Here is a 19,245-nt window from a genome sequence, read left to right on the forward strand (position 1 = left end):
GTTCCTGCTAGAGCAGACTCTGCATGGCATTATGGACAGGGCACTTTTCTCTCAAGACCCACTTTATCCAGACACCATCATTCCTATGTCACAGAACACACAGGAGGAGAGAGGGGAGGAGGATGAGGAGGAAGATTCTGGCACTTTTATAGGCTTTGAAGAAGAGGAAGAAATGTGTCAATCTGTAAGCGATGGCTTTCCAACCCTAGGACCCCAGGGAGTAGTACGTGGCTGGAAGGAGAAAGTTCCAGATGCTGTCATCCCCCAAGTAACCCCGAGGAGTCTGCTTCTCAAGCCTCAACAAATTTGAGGCGCATGGGAAACCTCATGCTTTAAAGCCTGCAAAAGGACCCTAGAATATGTGGCATAAAGAAGAAGGATGATTAATGGTTGGCAACCCTCCTTGACCACCGTTATAAGGGGAAGGTCTTAGAATTCATTCTGCCCCCACAGAGAGTGCAGAAAACAAAATTTCTCGAGGACACGTTACAGAGGATTTTATGATAGTGTCAAGGAAAATTAAGTTTTGAGTCTCCTGTTGGTCAAGTGAGGAGCATTGGAGAAGGCGTCTGCCTAAGTGAGGCATTTTGGAATTTTTTTTTAGTCCTTGCTGCCCAGGGCTGTCAGCTTCCACATCCCATTGGCAGCGTCTGAATCACATGGTGGACGATTACTTCGGGGCCAAAACAGAGATCGAGAACTTTCCATCTGGCAATCTACTGACTTACTGGACCATGAGAATAAACCACTGGCCAGAACTTGCCCAGTATGCTATTGAGTTGTTGGATTGCCCTGCATCCAGCGTGCTTTCAGAATGGGGATTCAGTGCTGCAGGAAGTTTTGTTACTGATCATAGAACGTGTCTGTCTGCAGACTCTGTGGACCATTTTACTTTTATAAAAATGAATCGGTACTGGATTACCAGCTATGAAGCCCCTGATTGGGATGTGGAATCTCTGCAGGACTTCGAGACTGCCAAGCTTTGAGGGTGTTCAATCATTTCATCTGGAAGAATGTCTTGGTATAGGTTTCATGGACACTATTAACACCCAAAGACCAATTTTTCAGCACCTGTTTGACAGGTTGCAATTTTTTACAGCAAGGCCAATTCTTGCTTTCATCAAGAAAGATTACATCTATAGGGTTAGGGTGGGAAGGCACCACCTACACCCAAAGACCAATTTTTACTCACCCGTTACTTCTATCCAAAGTCAAAGTGACACCAGAATGTATCCAAAAAATCTCTAATCTTGTTCCCAGTGCACTACATTGTGGTCTTATCATACACACTGGCTGAGCAAAATAAAGGCAGCTGGCATTTATTTTGGGCTTTATAAATGTAATTATTGTTGCAGCAGATTCTAGACATGGTACAGATCTGCCTTTTACAGCTAGACTAAGGGGACCCCCCAGGCACTATAATGGAAATATTTTTTTTATTTTTATGCTTTCACTTTAAAAATAAAAAAACATTGCTCATTTAAAAATTAAGTTTTTCACAAACTTTTTATTTATTGATATGTGTCCCCCAGGGCAGGGCCCAGACCCCTATAACCATTGTATGCCCAATTACTTGCACAAATGCCTTCAAAATGGGCACTTCTGATTTTTATCGTTCGGGTCGGTTGACTTTAATGGGGTTCATTATTTGGGTTTGAACTTTCGCAGTGTTTGAAAGTTCTGGTGTGAACCGAACAAGGGTCTATTTGGCCCATCCCTAACATTGAAATATGAAAACAGTTATATGATATGGTCAAGAAGGTAAGAGTTTTACAAGAATCTAAACAAATGTATGAAGTTGAAGGAAGAAAATCATGATATTACATCATTTAGACAGAAAATAAACTAGAATTGTTAAGCAATATAATGATTTAACCACTTCAGCCCTGGAGGATTTGGCTGCTCAATGACCAGAGCACAATTTGGCACTGTGCTGCTTTAACTACTTTCAGACCGGACCAATTTGCTGGTCAAAGACCAGACCACTTTTTGCGATTCGGCACTGCATCGCTTTAACTGACAATTGCGCGGTCGTGCGACGTGGCTCCCAAACAAAATTGACGTCCTTTTTTTTCCCACAAATAGAGCTTTCTTTTGGTGGTATTTGATCATCCCTGCGGTTTTAATTTTTTGCGCTATAAACAAAAATAGAGCGACAATTTTGAAAAAAAACACATTATTTTTAACTTTTTGTTATAATAAATATCCCCCAAAAATATATAAAAAAACATTTTTTTCCCTCAGTTTAGGCCGATACGTATTCTTCTACATATTTTTGGTAAAAAAAAAAATCGCAATAAGCGATTGATTGGTTTGCGCAAAAGTTATAGCGTTTACAAAATAGGGATAGTTTTATAGCATTTTTATTAACAATTTTTTATTATTTTTTTTTACTAGTAATGGCGGCGATCAGCGATTTTTATTGTGACTGCGACATTGTGGGGGACCCATCGGACATTTTTGACACATTTTTGGGACCATTGTCATTTATACAGTAATCACTGCTATATAAATGCAGTGATTCCTGTGTAAATGACACTGGCAGTGAAGGGGTTAACCAGTGGGTGGCAGTGTAGGGGTTAAGTGTTCCTAGGGTTGTGTTACTAACTGTGGGGGGGTTGGGCTTTCATTTAGTGAACACTGATCTCTGCTCCAATCACATGAAGTAGAGATCAGCTTCACTAGTTGCTAGGCAGAATGGAGAAATGCTGTTTAAAACGGCATTTCTTCATTTGGCCGCTCCGTGAGACGATCACGGGTATGCCCGCGGCGATCGAGTCCGCGGGTCCCGCGACCGTACTCACGGGGGTCCCGACCAGCGCGGGAGTGCGCCGCCGGCGGCGCGCATCCGATGGCAGGGCGGCAAATTTAAAGGGACGTACATGTTCGCCCATTTGCCTGCCCGTGCCATTCTGTCGACGTACATCGTCGTGCGCTGGTCGGCAAGTGGTTAACTGGTAATTGCAGGATCATGCAATGCTGTACCCAAACAACATTTTCGTCCTTTTTTCCCCACAAATAGAGCTTTCTTTTGATGGGATCTGCAATTTTTATTTTTTGTGATATAAATGAAAAGGGCCGAAAATTTAGAAAAAAATATTATATTTTCTACTTTTTGTTATTTTTTTTTAATAAACTCAATTTTAGTCATACATTTAGGGCAAAATGTATTCAGCCACATGTCTTTGGTAAACAAAAATTACCCCAATTTGGAAAGTAGACACCCCAAGGAAATTGCTGAGAGGCATGTGGAACCCATTATATATTTTATTTTTTGTCTCAAGTGATTGAAAAATGAGAAAAAAAAAATGCACAACGTTTTCACTAAATGATCTATTGCTCAAACATGCCATGGGCATATGTGGCATGACACCCCAAAATACATTCTGCTGCTTCTCCTGAGTACAGGGATACCACATGTTTGAGACTTTTTGGGAGCCTAGCTGTGTACAGGACCCCAAAAACCAAGCAGGCTTTCTAAGGGCGTAAAATGGGGATTTCACTTCCTCACTACCTATCAAAGTTTCGGAGGCCATGAAATGACAACATAGCACAAACCCCCCCCCCCCCCCCCCCAAATGACCCATTTTGGAAAGAAGACACTTCAAGATATTTGCTGAGATGCATGTTGAAGAGTCCATGGAATATTTTGTATTTTGCCACAAGTTTCGGGAAATTTACAATTTTCTTTTTTTTTGTTTTTTTACACAAAGTTGTCACTAAATGATATATTGCTCAAACATGGCATGGTTATATGTAGAATTACACCCCCAAATACATTCTGCTGCTTCTCCTGAGTATGGAGATAACACGTGTGGGACTTTTTGGCAGTCTAGCCGCGTACAGGACATGAAAAGCAATCACCGCCTTCAGGCTTTTTAAGGGCGTACATTTTTTTTTCACTCCTCACTGCCTATAACAGTTTTGGAGGCCATGAAATGCCCAGATAGCACAACCCCCCCATGATCCCATTTTGGAAAGTAGACACCAGAAGTTATTTGCTGAGAGGAATGTTGAGTATTTTGCAGATCTCACTTTTTGTCACAAAGTTTTGAAAATTGAAAAAAGAATACATTTTTTTTTTCTTAATTTTCAAAAATAAATGAGCTCTGCAAAATACTAACCATGCCTCTGTAACTGTGATAGGTAGTGAGGAGTAAAATCACAATGTTATGCCTTTAGAAAGCCTGAAGGCGGTGCTTGGTTTTTGGGGTCCTGTATGCGGATAGACTCCCAAAAAGTCATACACATGTGCTATCCCCATACACAGGAGAAGCAGCAGAATGTACAGGTGATACTCGAAAAATTACAATATCGTGCAAAAGTTCACTTATTTCAATAATGCAACTTAACTTGTTCAGATCCGCGCTATAGCTGAATGATGGCTACAGCACAGATCTGCTTTGCCCGGAGGCCGTCTATTGACGTCCTCCCATTTCAAAGCTGGCCCTGCCCCCCTGAAGGGGGCCTGCACTGTGATCACCCGAGTCAATGAGACTCGGGTGATCACAGATCCGATCCCGGCCCCTTACCACATGATCAGCTGTCAGCCAATGACAGCTAATCACATGATGTAAACAGAGGATCAGTAATCGTTTTTCTCTTCTCACGCTAACAACGTGAGAAGAAAAAAATCCAATCGCTGGCTTCTGTTTGAAGGGACATCGGTCCCGAAGAGGAAGAGGCGAAGTTGCCTCATATGTGCCCACAAGTACTGTCTGCCAGTGCCACCTACAAGTGCCACTAATCAGTGCCCCCAGTGCCCACAGTAGTGGGTGCCATCAATCAGTGCCACCTATAAATGCCCACCAGTGGTGCCAATCAGTGCCACCTAGCAGTGCTGCTTATCAGTGTCACCTACCAGTGCTGATCAGTGCCCATCACTGTCATCCATTAGTGCCCATCAGTGCCCTTCAGTGCCACCCATCAGTGCCAGCTATCAGTGCCCCCTATTAGTGCCCTTCAGTGCCACCCATCAGTGCCAACCAATGCCACCTCATCAGTACCCACCAGTGCCCCTATTGGTGCGCTGCAGTGCTGCCTTATCAGTGCCCATCAGTGCAGCCTATCGGTGCCCATCAGTGTAGCCTCAACAGCGTACATCAATGAAGGAGAAAAATGATCTGTTTGCAGGATTTATTAACAAAATATAAAACTGTTTTGTATTTTTTTTTTTAATCAATCTTTTTAATTTTTTTTTTAAAAAGCCAGAGGTGATCAAATACCACCAAAAGAAAGCTATATTTGTGAGAGAAAAAAAAATCGATAATTTTATCAGTGTTGTATGATGTTGTATGTCGCTGAAAGAGTGACAATGCTCAAAGCTGAAAATTGATCTGGGCAGGAGGGGAGTTTAGGTGCCCAGTAAGCAAGTGGTTAAAAAGGTGAAACTAATACAGTATATGAGATACACTCATTACATGGAAAGCATGATAGTTCAAGCCGTTGTCATAATTGTGATGATTATGGATTACAGCTCATGAAAATCCCAAATCCACAATATCAGAACATTTGAATATTACATGCAATCAATAAAACAAGGATTGTACATAGAACAATATTGGACCTCTGAAAAGTATAAGCATGCATATGTACTCAGTCTTTGTTTTGGGCCCCTTTTGCAATAATTATTGCCTCAATGCGGCATGACATGGAAGCTATACGCCTGTGGCACTGCTGAGGTGTTATGGGAGACCAGTCTGCTTCAATAGCGGTCTTCAGCTCTCCTGCATTGTTCAGTCTCATGCCTCTCATCTCTCTCTTGGCAATGCCCCATAGATTCTCTATGGGGTTCAGGTCAAGCGAGTTTGCTGGCCAATCAAGCACAGTAATCCCATGGTCATTCAACCAGGTTTCGGTGCTCTTGGTAGTGTGGGCAGGTGCCAAGTCCTGGTGGAAAATTAAGTCAGCATTTGTAGATGCTAAAACTTTCACACAAACCAATTAATATACACTTATTGGGATTTTTTTTAATCAAAGACATGTAGCAGAATACATTTTGGGCTAAATTTCTGAAGAAATTCGATTTTTTTAATTTTTTTTTATTAGATATGTTTTACAACAAAAAGTAGAAAATGTTGTTTTTTATTTTCAAAATGTTTAGTCTTTTTTCGTTTATATATAAAAAAAAAAAAAAAAAACCCAGTGGTGATCAAATACTACCAAAAGAAATGATAAAAATTAAATTTGCGTACAGTGTTGTGTGACCGTCTACTTGTCAGTTAAAATAGCACACTGCTGAATAGCAAAAAATTCTCTGGTCATGAAGGGGGTAAAAACGTGAGGTTAAGTGGTTAATTTGTGTTGCAAACTATGGAAACCATCAAAAAATACCTACAAGGATATGGGAAACGGAACCATGGAGAGCTAGACATTATTTCACCTCTTGCATCAGTTCTTGCTTTACTTTCTGATGGAAACACATCAGTCAATGTCAGAATATAGCAGAGCAGCCACACAAGCATAATAGCCATGATAATCTGAAAAATAAAGTAATACAGATTTTATATTGCTATCAGATAAAAAAAGTGTGTACAAAACAGCTATAGTGAATTTCTGTTATTCCATCACAGTGGATAACTAGAAGGATTTTTAAATGTGTAGAATATTAATAGCTGGCAATTCTTTTATTTATTATTTATAAGAAATAACATTGTAGAGTCCAGGTGTAATCAATTACTTTAGAGGTGCAGGAAATTAGCTTTTCCCCTTGTTGAAGGAAGTGAACCATGTATTATAGTGTATATTCCTTTCTCTGGATCACTTGCAGGTTTAGGGTTCTGATGATGCATGTATTTTTGTCTTTTGGTTTAACTAAAATGTATCTATTTATTCTTTTTCCCAACTCAGTTCAAAGCTGTAATTCAGGATGTCACCATATTTGACATTGTCAGTATACTTTAGTCTTCATACTTTACTTAAAGAGGAAGTAAACCCTAATGGGTTTACTTCCTCTTTTTTTCCCTGCAAAGGTAAAGCATAATGGACTACTATGCATCGCATAGTAGCTCATTATGTGTCACTTACCTGACACAGGAGCCAGCGAAGTCGCCGCTGATCCCTGTAGTCCGCCGCATCCATCTTGCTGGTGGCGTCTCGCAGCTCCGACCAATGACAGCGGCGAAGCCGCGATGACGTCACTCCCGCGCATGCGCACGGGAGTCGCGTCTCGCAGCTCCGCCGCTGCCATTCGGCGAAGCCGCGATGACGTCACTCCCGCACATGTGCACGGGAGTCGACAAATTAGGCAAATCCATTCTTGGACTTGCCGCATTTAGTGCGCCTGCGCGCCGCTGTCTACGGCGCATGCGCCGTAGACAGCGGTGCCCATTTTCGGGCAAATATCTCCTAAACCATATAGGTTTAGGAGATATTGCTTGGACCTACAGGTAAGCCTTAATCTAGGCTTACCTGTAGGTCAAAGTGGTTTAAAGGGGTTTACTTCCTCTTTAAAGTGTTACTAAACCCAGGACCCAGCATTCACTATACCTGGTCTCCCACAGTACACAGAACATTTACTGTGGGAGACCGCAATCACTTTAGTAAATATAAACTGCTAAATACCTTTTCTCATCAGCAGTATATAGCAGTCTTGTGAATTCTATCAGCGCCTGGTTAAAGCTTGTGGGAGGAGTTTTCATACTGCACTGGCTGTCCTATCAGGATGCAGGACCCCCAAACCCTCTGTCTGGAAAGTGCTGATCACATGCACTCTCCCAAGGAAAAAATGTTCTAGCAATACACACCAAATTGAGCACGTGCAGCCTGACTCAAGTAACTCTGTCCTATCTGGACATATTTTGGGGGCAATGCAAGAAGGAGAGGATCTGTGCTTACAGGATCAAGCAGCCTTTTTACACAATGCAGAGGATTAACCCCTTAGGTTCCACAGTGAATATAACAAGCATGCTTTACTGCATATACAGACTGATTTTACTGTTGGTTTAGTAACACTTTAACTCATATCAAGAGCACAATATAGATTTAAAAAAAGGATAAACAGGGACTTTGGGATTTTAAATGCACCAAGTAAATTCAAAAGTATAAAAGAGTAGTAGTTTTATATTTTTTGTATAAATTTATTCGAAATTAGAAAAAACATACATAATAGGATAGTTAAAAATTTTGACACAGGAAATGTATCCACGCATATAGAGATCTACCTCAGCATTCACATCACAGATCAAATAGTATAATTCAAAATCTATACAGGAGATCTTATCACCCAAGAACATATAGATTAGCGTATATAACTGCTATGGTGATGAGCTGATGTAGCATCCACAAACTTGCCCGACATGTTTCGCGTTATTGGGAAAACGCTTCTTCTGGGGCGCGAATAAAAACACTCTTAAAAATTAAAAAAGAAACAGAGTACATAAATACATAATGAGTATAAATTTCAAAACTTTTACAAGATATAAGTTACTACATACATTTTAAACAGAAATATATATAACAAGATAATATGCAAGAAATAGAAAACAAAAATACTTGTCAGAAAGGGATCACGCAGGCATAGGGGCCATATGTGCCGGTTATATATGGGGCACTGTGGGGGCATGCACACTATTATGAATATTTTTAATGTCCGTTGGAAAAAGGTAATGCATTTATATATATGTATAAATTAAATGTCCTACCCCAAAACTTTCTGTAGATGGAGTTGATGGTACACGATAAAGGATTGTATTTCTATATAATGTAGTAACTTGTTTCAAGTAATGCTGGAAGTAGACATAACATTAATATAGACAAAAGCGTTCCACAGATGTATATCAAGATTAGAGCTGTATACATATAATGTATAAAATATTTGTATAGGCACTCACCACGCTAGGGAGGTACAGCCAAAACAAGCCAGAAAGATGGGGGATACGCTGATGTCTTTTTTGTGCAGCAGGTAGAACTGCACAGACCAAATCTCTGGGGATTCAATATATATAACAATGTAGTTATCCCAAGAGAGAAAAAGAAAGGAGGAGTGAGGACTGAAGGTGATAAGTGTATAGTTAAGGAACATGCTTACCTTGTGTGTGTAGTGGTGTAGATTACCCGCCATATACACATGTAGTCTATGAGGTATGGAGACATCTCAAAGAGACGCTGGTAATTGCGTCTCTCTAAGTAGGTGCATGCCCCGCCCACCGCCATATGGTCGGCAAACCGCCAATCCGTAGGGTGCGGTGGGCCGGCCGATATCCCCGGGCGTACGTCATCCCGCAGGACCGCCCAGTCCCCCTGCGTGCCTGCGCCATGCCCAGGCACGTATGGGGGGCGGGACGCAGGGATAGACGGCGCCCGGGGGAGGAGTCAGAGACCCCTAGCGATAGACAGCCCGCGTGAAGACTCCTAATGCGCCAAACAGGAAGTGTCCTGTGGCGCTTACCGGCCGCACAGTGTCCAAAAGGCCGACACAGCGCCATCTACCGCAAGACCCCCAAATGACAAGACTATAATAAACATTGGAGAGAACATAATGTGGTAATATAAACTTGTATAACAAGGAAAAAATCCTGATGTAAATGTGTAAATATATATAATCCCAATGGACAGAAAGAAACTAGGTAGGGTAATATTAGAGTTGGAAAATAATACAGTGAAAGAAAGGGGTTAAAGTATGGACATATCTCCCTTTCTTTCACTGTATTATTTTCCAACTCTTAACGCGGGCCAAATATACATCTTTTGACCCGACGTCTCTGACTCCTCCCCCGGCCGCCGTCTATCCCTGCGTCCCGCCCCCCATATGTGCCTGGGCATGGCGCAGGCGCGCGGGGGACTGGGCGGTCCTGTGGGATGACGTGCGCCCAGGGATATCGGCCGGCCCACCGCACCCTACGGATTGGCGGTTTGCCGACCATATGGCGGTGGGCGGGGCATGCACCTACTTAGAGAGACGCAATTACCAGCGTCTCTCTGAGATGTCTCCATACCAGTGGTGGCCCGTCCATAGGGGGCGCCCGGGCACCGCCCCCCCTTCTGTGTAGTCACAAAAAAAAAATAATAATAAAAAAAAAGTTTAAAACTGCCCCTTTAAAAAAAAAAAGTTCTTTAAGGAAGTGCACTGTGTTCGAGCGCCGGACACAGTGCACTATGGGAACCGCCACGTCAATGCAATCATAAGATTGCAGACGTGGCGCTTCATTTGCGGGCGTTTAGCCCGCCTTGGGGCGCTTTCTGAAGCGCTGAGTAGTTTCCGCCCAGCGCTGTAGTATGTATTACTACGGCCGGGCAGTTTAATTGACATCTGAGTTGACTCAGATGTCACTTCCTGTCTTCTCTCTCCCATTGCACCCGAGAGAGGAAATAGGAAGTAAGAGGAGTAGAGCACACCGCAGGAGAGGAACGGAGAACACCGGAGAGGAGCACACAGTCATCAAGGTAAGTGCTGATGCTGTGCTCTCATGGAGAAGGGGGGTGGAGTCTACTACAAATATCCAATATCAAGTATAGGCAGTGCAGTGATCTTCTATAAGGCTATCTATAACTCGGTGTAATTTGTAAATGATTTATTCTTATATATAACTGTGTATATGCTGCATCCTATTCCTTATATAAAACTGTATCATCTGTGTTTATGTAACCTTACATATGTCTGCAAAGTCTATGGCCACTGCCAGGCAGTAACTTTCCTCTGGGCACCAAACAGACTCAGTGCTGGAGAGTCTTCACCTGTATTCATTACCACTGGACCAAAGTTATACCTTCTATGAGCCAACATCTGTTCCTACTGTAAATGACCAAAGATATATAACCCATCTACTGTCCTATATCTGTTTCTGCTATTGTTTAAATACACATCTAATATGTGTGTGTGAGATTAGTATATATCAGCTCCTATCACTGTCTGCGTGTGTTTTGAAGACTTATAATGTCATACCTGTGGCCCATGATCATAGCATGATCTCATACTACTACACAGAATGTGCAGCCTGGTATATGATGTGCAGAGCCCTGTGTATAATGCGCAGCCTGGTATATGATGTGCAGAGCCCTGTGTATATGATGTGCAGCCTGTTATATGATGTGCAGAGCCTAGTGTATAATGTGCAGCCTGTTATGTGATGTGTAGAGCCCGGTGTATAATGTGCAGCCTGGTATATGATGTGCAGAGCCCGGTGTATAATGTGCAGCCTGGTATATGATGTGCAGAGCTCTGTGTATAATGTGCAGCCTGGTATATGATGTGCAGAGCCCGGTACATAATGTGCAGCCTGGTATATGATGTGCAGAGCTCTGTGTATAATGTGCAGTCTGGTATATGATGTGCAGAGCCCGGTGTATAATGTGCAGCCTGGTATATGATGTGCAGAGCCCGGTGTATAATGTGCAGCTTGGTATATGATGTGGATTCTATAAGGGGTGTGGCTTATGAGAAGTGGGAGGGGCCAACTGTGGAGGGGCGGGGTCTTGCGCCCCCCCATCCTAAAACTTCACCAGCCGCCACTGCTCCATACCTCATAGACTACATGTGTATATGGCGGGTAATCTATGCCACTACACACACAAGGTAAGCATGTTCCTTAACTATACACTTATCACCTTCAGTCCTCACTCCTCCTTTCTTTTCCTCTCTTGGGATAACTACATTGTTATATATATTGAATCCCCAGAGATTTGGTCTGTGCAGTTCTACCTGCTGCACAAAAAAGACATCAGCGTATCCCCCATCTTTCTGGCTTGTTTTGGCTGTACCTCCCTAGCGTGGTGAGTGCCTATACAAATATTTTATACATTATATGTATACAGCTCTAATCTTGATATACATCTGTGGAACGCTTTTGTCTATATTAATGTTATGTCTACTTCCAGCATTACTTACATGAAACAAGTTACTACATTATATAGAAATAAAATCCTTTATCGTGTACCATCAACGCCATCTACAGAAAGTTTTGGGATAGGACATTTAATTTATACATATATATATATATATATATATATATATATATAAATGCATTACCTTTTTCCAAGGGACATTAAAAATATTCATAATAGTGTGCATGCCCCCACAGTGCCCCATATATGACCGGCACATATGGCCCCTATGCCTGCGTGATCCCTTTCTGACAAGTATTTTTGTTTTCTATTTCTTGCATATTATCTTGTTATATATATTTCTGTTTAAAATGTATGTAGCAACTTATATCTTGTAAAAGTTTTGAAATTTATACTCATTATGTATTTATGTACTCTGTTTCTTTTTTAATTTTTAAGAGTGTTTTTATTTGCGCCCCAGAAGAAGCGTTTTCCCAATAACGCGAAACATGTCGGGCAAGTTTGTGGATGCTACATCAGCTCATCACCATAGCAGTTATATACGCTAATCTATATGTTCTTGGGTGATAAGATCTCTTGTATAGATTTTGAATTATACTATTTGATCTGTGATGTGAATGCTGAGGTAGATCCCTATATGCGTTGATATATTTCCTGTGTCAAAATTTTTAACTATCCTATTATGTATGTTTTTTCTAATTTCGAATAAATTTATACAAAAAATATAAAACTACTACTCTTTATACTTTTGAATTTACTTGGTGCCTTTAAAATCCCAAAGTCCCTGTTTATCCTTTTTTTAAATCTCTATTTATTAAGGATGATGGTACCCCCTTACAATGATATATTTGAGATATCCACTACTTAGCCACAAAGTGTTTTCTGATATCTCTTATTTCCATACTTATTTCCATACTCCTATCAAGAACACAATATAGGCATACCCCACTTTTGTACTTATATGCTCTATCTTTCTTAGTAAAAATGTTTTCAAGAATACTGTGGACAATGCATGAGCCTACACATTTAGATTTCTAGATATTTATATGTTAGAATAGTTGATTGTATGGTCAGATTTTATCATGCGGCCAGCTTTGGACTAGCTTGCTTGGAAGACCTCACAAGTATGGGAAAATGCGTAGAAAAGGTCCTTTGGCATGTAGTGATTAAGGTAAACAAATGGTTTGTGACAATATAAAGTTAATTTCGTTTTTTAACTTATTGCCACACTTGCCCCCTGTGAATTTGCAGAAAGGTGACTACAGCCTTCCAAGGGGAGTTAGCCACAGTTGGCAGTTATATAGAGGGACATTCTGTATGTACAATATGGGCTGTGATCTCTTGTAGGATGTTCAGACGCTGTGAACACTGCACTATGGGGGATTGCTGATGTCTTCTGTAAGCACTAGGGATGGGCGAATGGTTCGACTCAAGCATAAGTTCGGGTCGAACTTTAGTTGTTCAGATGTTCTGCGAACACCGAACAATATGCGGTGTTCAGGGCAAATTCGAAAGCCGAGCACCGTTAAAGTCTATGGGACACTAACATGAAAAATCAAATGTGCTAATTTTAAAGACTTATATGCAAGTTATTGTCATAAACCGTGTTTGGGGACCCGGGTCCTGCCCCAGGGGACATGTATAAATGCAAAAAAAACGGACATTTTTTCGAATAAAAATGAAAAATTCCTTTAAATATCATGCCTGAGTGTGTCTGTAGTATGCCTGTAAAGTGGTGCATTTTTCCCGTGTTTAGAACAGTACCACAGCGTAATGACATTTCTAAAGGAAAAATTGTCATTTAAAACTGATCACATCTGTAATGAATTGTCGGGTCTCGGCAATTTTCATTGAAAAAAGGGAATGCCCCTCCCCCCCAGTCCATTACCAGGCCCTTTGGGTCTGGTATGAATATTAAGGGGAACCCTGAATCAAAAATGTAAAAAAAAAAATTGCATGGAGGTCCCCCCGAAATGCATACCAGGCCCTTCGGGGGACAAGGGCATCATTCCCACAACCCTTGCCCGGTGGTTGTGGGGGTATGCGGGCAGGGAGCTTATCGGAATCTGGAAGCCCCCCCTTTAACAAGCGAATCCCCACATCCCAGCCCCCCATGTGAATTGGTAACAGTGTACATTGTACGCCTACCATTTCACCAAAAAAGTGCCAAAAAATGTAAAAAAGTTCTTATTAAAAAATAAAAAAATAAAAATGTCCAGCGATGTAAATTCATGCCGCCTGATGGAGCAAAAAAAAAAAAAAAGCCATAACAGTTCCGCCTCCATCGGAGGCTCCCACCGAGTGGTGCTTCTTCTGGGTGACAGCTGCTTTATAGCTGAGGGTGTGGCCACCTGGGGATGTAAACTGGTGACCCTGCCCCCTCTGACGCCATGGGGGCTTTTTCTTTTTCGGTCTGTTGGGCGGCGTGAATTTACATTGCTAGACATTTTTATTTTTTTAATAAATGACTTGTCCCAAGCTGTCTCTTGTTTTTCTTACCATTTTTGACACTTTTTGTGAAATGGTAGTCCGTTACCAATTCAAATGGGGGGTGGTATCTGGGGATTCCCTTGCTAAAGGGAGCTTCCAGATTCAGATATGCCTCCCGCCCGCATACCCTCACAACCACCGGGCCACTGAGTTGTGGGGATGAGGCCCTTGTCCCCATCAACATGGGGACAAGGTGCTTTGGGGTCAGACCCCAAGTCACCCTCCCCATGTTGAGGGCATGTAGCATGGTATAGTTCAGGAGGGGGGCGTTTTCTCGTCCCCCCTTCTTTTCCTGAGGCCGGAAGGTTGCGTGCTCGGATAAGGGCCTGGTATGGACTTTTGGGGGACCCCTATGCCATTTAAAAAAAAAAAAAAAAAAAAATTGGCTCAGGATTCCCCTTAATTTTCACATCAGACTTGAAGGATCTGGTATGGATTGTGGGGGGACCCCCATGCAATTTCTTTTTAAAATTTTGGTTCGGGGTTCCCTTTAATATTCATACTAGACCCAAAGGGCCTGGTAATGGACTGGGGGGGACCCATGCCCTTTTCTTCAATGAGTTGTATCTATATTGCCGAGACCCAACAATTCATTACAGTCGTGATCAGTTTTAAATTATTTTTTTTCCTTTAGAAATGTCATTTTGGGGCTCCAAGCCACCGCTGACTTACCAAAAGATGGAAATACCCTTTTCCACAACTAATGGTCTCCCTAGACAAAGCTGCGCACGGGGCAGTCCGCAAACGGGGCTCACAATGCTCTGCCCCACAGAAACTGATGGATTTTTATCCTCATAAGAGCGGCCGGGTGTACCAAGATGGCGCTGGCGCCAGAGCTCACACACACAGCAAGCGGCAGAGAGAGATCTCCTCAGATTCCAGAAGCACATCTTATTCGGTATGTACAACCATTCTATGTACAAATATAGGGGAAACTGATTTCTATCCCCCTGACAGTCCATCCACACGTAGCCCTACTAAATTTAAAAAGGCTAAAGAAGCTGGGCAGGAAGAGGAATCTGACATGGAAGAAAGTGCTGCAAAGCATTCCACCCAGACTCCTCTTGAACACTTCCCTTCATCTTCCCAGCCTGTGACAATGACAAACATGAAGGATATGCTGATCTCTCTGAGAGACTCCCTGCACATTGATATGAAGAACATGCTGAAACCCATTAATGCCTCTGTAAATGATTTGAACAAACATGTACTCCTCTAGGGAGAGGACTTTAACATGGGTAGGTGGCCAAACAAGATATGCAAAATTACATCAAGAAGAAATAATAATTGATAATTTAATAATAATAATTAAAAAGTGATAACATTAAGTACAATATACATTTCATGTGTATTCGAACAAAAATAACAATAACACATATGTATATAGTTGATCCTGTTAAATTTTATACTTCCTCCGTCCAACTGTGTGACAACACCCTGCAGTGGACAGAAGACAGCAACCCAACGCGTTTCGAGATCTTAGATAAATTCTCTTCATCAGGGGTATAAATAATTTGCATCAAGCAGAAAACAGGAAATTTTTGCTTCGCGCCCTGATTTTTTACCTCTTTTACCACTGGCTGTCTTAGTCACATGGGACCATTCTCCAGACCCGCCCCATCTTAATCACTGGCATTATTTAGTCCGGGCTCAGTCTCTGAAGGTTCAGGACGTGAGCCCGGTGCATTCATCTGAAATTGATGCTGTAAGTTACCCTATATATATATATATATATATATATATATATATATATATATATATATATATATATATATATATATTATATTCTTTGATGTATGTACTCATTGAATTGTTTCTGGATGTATGTGGAACTGACCCACTTATATATTTTTTTGTGGGTCAATATGTTCCATATATCCAGTATTATATTTAACACCAGCATACACATGTTCCCTCTTTAAGTGCTTGAATGGTCTGCACACCTAATCAGCTGTGGTGCGAGTTATATATGCTTTTGGCTGGTGACCAACCGATACAGGAATTCGGGCTTCCCTCTTGTAATCGGTTATTACAGGCGATCAGGTACTGTTGGAGGCTTGGTTCTATTCCTTTTTATGGTTTGACTAAGCCTTATGTTTTATATACACTTAGTCTACTTTTGTCTGGTCCGGTATATATATATATATATATATATATATATATATATATATATATATATACACACACACACACATACATATACATACTGTAATGTTCAGGGGACCAGCTAGATCGCAGGACACAGGCTTTTCACACAAGGGGTTTATTAAACTTAAACAGCTTTACAGCAGCCAAAAACAAAAGGAAAAGGCTTTTAGTCTCACCGACTTGCAAAGTCCAGAATAGCTGTCTCTATCAAAACAGTGCTTGATCTTGATGGCAGGTAGCTTCCCCTGCAAGTAGCCTTCCAAGCAGGACGCTGATGTCCACGTCTGTTGTTGCAACAACCCAAAACAAACACCATCCACCATGTCTTCTCCACTCCTCCACACTCATCTACCACTTCCTGTCTTGTTTTTAAAGACACTTCCTCTAACAGGTGGGTTAATCAATTTTATTCCCTTAAAGAGACCACAAACCAAATAGAGGGGAAATATAGCGTCCTTCCAAGACCCAGCCACGGCGTCCTGTACATATCCCCCCCCCCCCCCTGTGCCCCAACGCCAAGGAGGTGGAGGCAACAGTGGAGCTCAAACAATGGACTCGGGAGAGGGCATCTGCATTTTGATGCAGTCTCCCGAGCCTATGCTCCACTATAAATTTAAATTCCTGGAGTGCCAGGAACCACCGGGTAACCCTTGCATTAGTCCCTTTTCCCTGTCTCAGCCATGTTAAAAGGGCATGATCAGAAATCAACCTAAACTTCCTCCCCAAAAGGTAATATCTGAGGGATTCCAGAGCCCACTTAATGGCCAGACACTCTCGTTCAATTATGGTGTAGTTTTTCTCCGCTGGTGTTAACTTCCTGCTGAGGAAGACTATCAGGTGTTCCTCGCCTTGAATAACCTGTGACAACACCGCTCCCAATCCTACATCGGAAGCATCAGTCTGGACAACAAACTCTTTTGAAAAATTTGGTGCTACCAGGACAGGGTGTTGGCACAGCGCCGACTTGAGCTCCAAAAAACCCTTCTCAGCGTCTGCATTCCACTCCACCATGACCGATTTCCGACCCTTAGTCAGATCGGTCAACGGAGCCGCCAACGTGGCAAAGTTGGGTACAAACCTCCTGTAGTATCCCACCATGCCCAGGAATGCACGTACCTGCTTTTTTGTGAGGGGGGTGGGGCCAATTCTGTATAGCCTCTATCTTGTTGACCTGCGGTTTCACTACCCCTCTACCCACGATATAACCCAGGTATTTCACCTCCTCCATTCCCAAAGCACATTTTTCAGGGTTTATTGTAAACCCCTCCTTCCAAAGAGAGTCCAGCACTGCCTGAACTTTGGGCAAATGTGATTCCCAGTCTTTGCTAAAAATGACTATATCGTCCAAGTATACTGAGGCATACTTCCGGTGAGGTCGTAAAATCCTATCCATTGCTCTCTGGAACGTGGCTGGAGCAGTTTGCAATCCAAAAGGCATCCTTTTGTACTGAAAACTCCCCTCTGGGGTAGCAAAAGCAGTTTTATCTCTAGCAGCCTTAGTCAACGGTATTTGCCAATACCCCTTGGTAAGGTCTAACGTAGTGATATACCTGACTGGACCTAGTCTCTCGATAAGCTCATCTACCCGGGGCATGGGGTAGGCATCAAACCGGGAAACTTCATTAAGTTTCCGGAAATCATTGCAGAATCGCAGAGTCTCGTTGGGCTTCGGTACCAACACAATCGGGCTCGACCACTCACTCTGCGATTCCTCAATAATCCCTAGGTCTAACATCTTTTTTACTTCCTCTGAAACAGCCTTCCTTTGAGCCTCTGGGATGCGGTAGGGCCGAACAAAAACTTTGACTCCTGGTTCTGTGATAATATCATGCTCTATGACACTAGTGAGCCCTGGCAAGTCTGAAAATTTTTCTTTATTTCTCTGAAAGAACTCCTTTGCTTGCTGACTTTGGGTTTTAGACAGGGTATTTGCTACTTGGACACTCTCCACCCCAACCCGAGGCTCAAGTTTTGTACTAGCCAGGGAGGTCACTGGTTCCCTGTCTGTCCAGGGCTTTAACAAGTTTACATGATATATCTGGTAGGGTTTCCTCTTGCCTGGCTGGTGGACTCTATAATTTACCTCTACCACTTTTTCTACAACCTCGAAAGGGCCTTGCCATCTGGCCAAGAATTTACTTTGCACAGTGGGAATCAACACTGCTACTCGATCCCCCACTTGGAAGTTCCTAATTTTGGCTGCCCTATTATAGACCCGTCGTTGAGCCTCCTGGGCTTTTTGTAAATGTTCCTTAACTAGCGGCATCACAGTTCGGATCCTCTCCTGCATTTGAGAGACATATTCGAGAACACTCTTATGCTGAATTGGTTCACTTTCCCATTCTTCTTTAACAAAGTCCAGTAATCCACGAGGTCTCCGCCCATATACCAATTCAAAGGGCGAAAACCCAGTGGAGGCCTGGGGCACTTCTCGGATAGCAAACAGGAGAGCTGGTAACAGGCAGTCCCAGTCTTTCCCATCCCTTTGTACCACTCTTGAGCATAGACTTAAGGGTCTTATTAAAATGTTCTACCAATCCCTCTGTTTGGGGATGGTAGACCGATGTGTGCAGCTGTTTAATCCAGAACAGTTTGCATACATCAGCCATAACCTTCAACATAAACGGGGTGCCCTGGTCTGTGAGTATTTCCTTGGGAAAACCTGTCCGTGTAAACAAATGGAATAGTTCCCGTGCAATAGCCTTAGAGGAGGTATTCCGCAGGGGTAGCGCCTCAGGATATCGAGTGGCATAGTCGAGGATCACCAGTATGTAAGAATGACCTCAAGCCGACTTTACCAAGGGACCCACTATATCCATGGCTATC

At 42.4% G+C, this 19,245-nt stretch overlaps 1 protein-coding gene across 2 annotated transcripts in view; it reads right to left on the minus strand.

The window, feature by feature from the left end:
- Window positions 1-19,245, minus strand: part of SLC23A1 (solute carrier family 23 member 1) — a 1,056,923-nt gene that overhangs the window by 370,997 nt on the left and 666,681 nt on the right. For both annotated transcript variants that reach the window (XM_077473737.1, XM_077473738.1), the window contains exon 9: window positions 6,338-6,479. In XM_077473737.1, coding sequence (XP_077329863.1) covers window positions 6,338-6,479 — 142 coding nt within the window. The remainder of the gene's footprint in view (window positions 1-6,337; window positions 6,480-19,245) is intronic.

The sequence above is a fragment of the Lithobates pipiens genome, unplaced genomic scaffold (assembly GCF_037356315.1).
Source record: "Lithobates pipiens isolate NorthernLeopardFrog02 unplaced genomic scaffold, aLitPip1_a1.2 Scaffold_8, whole genome shotgun sequence".
NCBI classification, from domain to species: Eukaryota; Metazoa; Chordata; class Amphibia; order Anura; family Ranidae; genus Lithobates; species Lithobates pipiens.